This window comes from Salvelinus sp. IW2-2015, linkage group LG5 (genome assembly GCF_002910315.2).
Source record: "Salvelinus sp. IW2-2015 linkage group LG5, ASM291031v2, whole genome shotgun sequence".
NCBI lineage: Eukaryota > Metazoa > Chordata > Actinopteri > Salmoniformes > Salmonidae > Salvelinus > Salvelinus sp. IW2-2015.
In genome coordinates this window covers 26,274,056-26,280,055 of record NC_036844.1, presented here as the reverse complement: position 1 = coordinate 26,280,055, position 6,000 = coordinate 26,274,056, and the positions used below count along the sequence as shown (strand labels likewise).

Here is a 6,000-nt window from a genome sequence, read left to right as displayed (position 1 = left end):
ACTCAAAATGCATATTGCATGCAACATTTTGCCCAAAAAGTTGGGTGAAGTCAAAAACTATTTGTTTTTACAGTGTAGCCAACAATTATAGACATAAGCTTGATGCCAAGTATGTTGTTCAGCTAGATCTTAGAAGCATACTGCTGAGGAATTTTCCCCCACAAACAAATTACGATTGTGAGTGCTACGTCTTCCTTTTCATTGTGTCTGCAGGCAGGTCTGATCACCATGCAAGCAAACATAATAGTCCACCAACAGGTGGCAGCACCTGCTATTAAGGGCTGGAACACTGGCCTTTTTGACTGCTGTCAAGACATGAATTCCTGTGAGTATCCATGGGACATCTTATCCCATCCGCCCCTAAACTCAGGGTATTCTGTCTTAAAATATTGCCACCACCTTTAAGAGTTGCATTGTTGTTGCTCTTTCTGTTGATAAGGTATGTATGTCTATGTGTGTGCAGGTTGTTATGGTTTCTGGTGCTGTCCTTGCTTAGCCTGCTCCACCACGGGAGAGTTTGGAGAGAGTACCTGTCTGCCATTAGTGGACATCATTGGCCCTGCTTGCATGGTTGCCTTTGGGGTGCCCATCATTGTGCCACCCGCAAGTCTGTCCATGCGGGTTGCTGTACGCCACAAATATGGCATTCAGGTGTGATGTTTCCCATTACATATAGACATCACATAAATGTTGATGTTGCAGATACATATGTTGTGATAAGGGTATTATGTGTGTTCTGTTTACTTGTATACAGTGGCGGTTATAGGTATAGGCGACACGGGCAGCGCCCAGAGCGGCATCTTGCCGGCGAAAGCACGGGGCGCCCGCACAATAAAAATCGGAATTGTGACATTTGCGTGATCGGTTTTCTATCGCTCATTTACACGTCACGTTACTGATATCATGTCACCATGTGGGACTGTGYGTCAATTAACCTTGTCGGAGTGGGCACCCTGATTCTAGTTTGTGAGCTAGGCAGGCTACTGCCTGGGAAGGTCTCCCACTCAGAAGTACGAGATGGGGAGCGGGGCGGGGGTAGGTTGACCTCAGGTCTCCCCACTGGAGGCCAGAGGTAGGGGGAGCGGGGGAATCTATCAAATAGCGGACCTCTAACTTTGTACAGTACCAATGCAATGATGTAAAATCAGTCACACTACAAAATGCTACCAAATAATCTGGTTTGTGCGAAATCATTAAGAATAATATACAACCAGTCTGCACACCACCAAGGTGAATTGGTTTAATCTTGACTCTTGGTTGACAGTGTTGGGGATGGGTAATGTATTGATGCTCGAGTGCCAAATCAACACAAATTTGTTTCTATTAGTCATTGTTACTTCTTTTTGATATTTATGAGTCTTATTTTTGTATATATTTTATATTTATATAGTTTTAAAAGTTATGATTATTAATTTGTGTTGTTCCAAATGTCTGAATAAAAATTACAGTGCAGAATGGTGATTTTTTTTGTTGGCAGGGGAGGGGGGCGCTGAAGGGGGGGGTTCGCCCAGGGAGCCATACAAGGTAGATCCACCACTGCTTGTGTGCATGTGGTAGTGTCAAACAAATGTGTCTGTATGGGTCCACAGTGAAGCCTCTGTTAGGATATCATGGTGTCCTGCTGCTGTGTCTGGTGCTCATGGTGTCAGATGGCCAGGGAGATCAAAGACCACAAGAAGGGCTGCACTTTCACAACCACCCAGCCTGTGGCCATCCAAGTGCAGCCTCCAACCATGACCAACTCAAACGTGTACTACACAACCAATCAACAGAGCTACACCATGACCAGCCCACAGTCTCCCAATCAACAGAGCTACACCATGACCAGCCCACAGTCCCCCAACCAACAGGGCTACATCATAACCGGCCCACAGTACCCCAGCATGGTTGAGATGCACCCTTGTATGATGGCAGGGCCCCCTGGCATTGCCGGAGGGGCTCAAATTAAGATGGCATCTGACCAACATGCCATGGCAGGCCCTCCTAATGCCTATAACCCTGGTTTCATGATGCCCCGTGATATGTCTAACCATATGGTGAACACCACTGTCTCCACCCAACCATCCAAATGCTGATCTCTGCTACTTCATCTAATCACTTTCTGATAGCTGACCTTGGTGTAATGTTCACAGTCAGTGAATTAATTTGATTTATGAAAATATGTTTTTATATGGTTTAAAGTCGGAGGTTTATGTGATTGTAATGTCCACTGCTCATTGTCTTGACATGTAATAAAGTCCAAAACATCCCGTGAATTTGCACAGAGCCACATCAAATCACAGAAATACTCATAATAAACATTAATAAAAGATACAAGTGTTATTCACAGATTTAAAGATATACTTCTCCTTAATGCAACCGCTGTGTCAGAATTCAAAAAAACTTTACAGGAAAAAGCAAATGGCGCTCAGACGACATATCAACCCAAAGAGGTATCCGCCATGTTGGAGTCAACATAAGTCAGAAATAGCATTATAAATATTTACTTACCTTTGATGATCTTCATCAGAATGCACTCCCAGGAATCCCAGTTCCACAATAAATGTTTGATTTGTTCCATAAAGTCCATCATTTATGTCCAAATTCCTCCTTGTTGTTCGCACGTTCAGTACACAATCTAAACTCACGACGCGTGGGCAGGTTCAGGCAAAAGTTCAGACGAAAAGTCATATTACAGTCCGTAGAAACATGTCAAACGAAGTATAGAATCAATCTTTAGGATGTTTTTAACATAAATCTTCAATAATGTTCCAACCGGAGAATTCCTTTGTCTGTAGAAAAGCAAATGGAACAGAGCTCGCTCTCACGTGAACGAGCGTCACGAGCTCAAAGCATTCTGCCAGACCTCTGACTCATTCCCCTCTCATTCAGCCCCACTTCACAGTAGAAGCATCAGACAAGGTTCTAAAGACTGTTGACATCTAGTGGAAGCCTTAGGAAGTGCAACATNAAATTGGATGCAGTCTATCACAGTGCCATCCGTTTTGTCACCAAAGCCCCATATACTACCCACCACTGCGACCCGTACGCTCTCGTTGGCTGGCCCTCGCTTCATACTCGTGGCCAAACCCACTGGCTCCAGGTCATCTACAAGACCCTGCTAGGTAAAGTCCCCCCTTATCTCAGCTCGCTGGTCACCATAGCAGCACCCACCTGTAGCACGCGCTCCAGCAGGTATATCTCTCTGGTCACCCCCCAAAGCCAATTCCTCCTTTGGCCGCCTCTCCTTCCAGTTCTCTGCTGCCAATGACTGGAACAAACCACAAAAATCTCTAAAACTGGAAACACTTATCTCCCTCACTAGCTTTAAGCACCAACTTGCAGAGCAGCTCACAGATTACTGCACCTGTACATAGCCCATCTATAATTTAGCCCAAACAACTACCCCTTCCCCTACTGTATTTATTTATTTATTTTGCTCCTTTGCACCCGATTATTTATATTTCTACTTTGCACATTCTTCCACTGCAAATCTACCATTCCAGTGTTTTACTTGCTATATTGTATTTACCTCGCCACCATGGCCTTTTTTTGCCTTTACCTCCCTTCTCACCTCATTTGCTCACTTTGTATATAGACTTATTTTTCTACTGTATTATTGACTGTATGTTTGTTTTACTCCATGTTTAACTCTGTGTTGTTGTGTGTCGAACTGCTTTGCTTTATCTTGGCCAGGTCGCAATTGTAAATGAGAACTTGCCTACCTGGTTAAATAAGGGTGAAATAAAAAAATATATWAAAAAATTCTCCAGTTACTCAACTAGTCTAAAGAAGGACAGTTTTATTGCTTCTTTAATCAGAACAAAAGTTTTCAGCTATGCTAACATAATTGCAAAATAGTTTTCTAATGATCAATTAGCCTTTTAAAATGATAAACTTGGATTAGCTAAGACAATGTGCCATTGGAACACAGGAGTGATGGTTGCTGATAATGGGCCTCTGTATGCCTATGTAAATATTCCATTAAAAATCAGCTGTTTACAGCTACAATAGCCATAATACAATGTTGTATTTCTGATCAATTTTAAGTTATTTTAATGGACAAAGAAATTGCTTTTCTTTTAAAAACAAAGATATTTCTAAGTGAACCCAAACATTTTATGTTGTGATAGGGGTATTATGTGTGTTCTGTTAACTTGCGTGTGTGTGTTATAGTGTTAAACAAATGTGTCTGTATGGGTCCACAGCGAAGCCTCTGTGAGGATATCATGGTGTCCTGCTGCTGTGTCTGGTGCTCATGGTGTCAGATGGCCAGGGAGATCAAAGACCACAAGAAGGGCTGCACTTTCACAACCACCCAGCCTGTGGCCATCCAAGTGCAGCCTCCAACCATGACCAACTCAAACGTGTACTACACAACCAATCAACAGAGCTACACCATGACCAGCCCACAGTCTCCCAATCAACAGAGCTACACCATGACCAGCCCACAGTCCCCCAACCAACAGGGCTACATCATAACCGGCCCACAGTACCCCAGCATGGTTGAGATGCACCCTTGTATGATGGCAGGGCCCCCTGGCATTGCCGGAGGGGCTCAAATTAAGATGGCATCTGACCAACATGCCATGGCAGGCCCTCCTAATGCCTATAACCCTGGTTTCATGATGCCCCGTGATATGTCTAACCATATGGTGAACACCACTGTCTCCACCCAACCATCCAAATGCTGATCTCTGCTACTTCATCTAATCACTTTCTGATAGCTGACCTTGGTGTAATGTTCACAGTCAGTGAATTAATTTGATTTATGAAAATATGTTTTTATATGGTTTAAAGTCGGAGGTTTATGTGATTGTAATGTCCACTGCTCATTGTCTTGACATGTAATAAAGTCCAAAACATCCCGTGAATTTGCACAGAGCCACATCAAATCACAGAAATACTCATAATAAACATTAATAAAAGATACAAGTGTTATTCACAGATTTAAAGATATACTTCTCCTTAATGCAACCGCTGTGTCAGAATTCAAAAAAACTTTACAGGAAAAAGCAAATGGCGCTCAGACGACATATCAACCCAAAGAGGTATCCGCCATGTTGGAGTCAACATAAGTCAGAAATAGCATTATAAATATTTACTTACCTTTGATGATCTTCATCAGAATGCACTCCCAGGAATCCCAGTTCCACAATAAATGTTTGATTTGTTCCATAAAGTCCATAATTTATGTTCAAATTCCTCCTTGTTGTTTGCGCGTTCAGTACACAATCTAAACCACGACGCATGGGCAGGTCCAGGCAAAAGTTCAGACGAAAAGTCATATTACAGTCCGTAGAAACATGTCAAACGAAGTATAGAATCAATCTTTAGGATGTTTTTAACATAAATCTTCAATAATGTTCCAACCGGAGAATTCCTTTGTCTGTAGAAACGCTATGGAACAGAGCTCGCTCTCACGTGAACGAGCGTCATGAGCTCAAAGCATTCTGCCAGACATCTGACTCATTCCCCTCTCATTRGGCCCCACTTCACAGTAGAAGCATCAGACAAGGTTCTAAAGACTGTTGACATCTAGTGGAAGCCTTAGGAAGTGCAACATGACCCATATCCCACTGTATCTTCAATAGGGAATGAGTTGAAAAACGACCAACCTCAGATTTCCCACTTCCTGGTTGGATTTTTTCTCAGGTTTTTGCCTGCCATATGAGTTATGTTATACTCACAGACATCATTCAAACAGTTTTAGAAACTTCAGAGTGTTTTCTATCCAAATCTACTAATAATATGCATATATTAGCAACTGTGACTGAGTAGCAGGCAGTTTACTCTGAGCATGCTTTTCATCCAAACGTGAAAATGCTTCCCCCTATCCTTAACAAGTTATTAAGTTTCCCTGCATTAAAGTCCCCGGCCACTAGGAGTGCCGCCTCCGGATGAGCGTTTTCCTATTTGCTTATGGCGGTATACAGCTCATTGAGTGCGGTTTTAGTGCCAGCATCAGTCTGTGGTGAGCCACACGGGTGTGGCTCCCGTGTGGCTCAGTTGGTAGAGCAT

The 6,000-nt window shown here is 43.0% G+C and overlaps 1 protein-coding gene across 1 annotated transcript; it reads left to right on the top strand.

Annotated features, from left to right (window-relative positions):
• The first annotated feature begins 216 nt into the window (after window positions 1-216).
• On the top strand, window positions 217-5,123 carry LOC111963665 (uncharacterized). Its single transcript, XM_023987180.2, has 3 exons — window positions 217-325; window positions 464-651; window positions 4,188-5,123. The coding sequence occupies exons 1-3, from the start codon at window positions 229-231 to the stop codon at window positions 4,671-4,673; spliced, it is 771 nt and encodes a 256-aa protein (XP_023842948.1). The 5' UTR covers window positions 217-228; the 3' UTR covers window positions 4,674-5,123.
• Window positions 5,124-6,000: the final 877 nt, after the last annotated feature.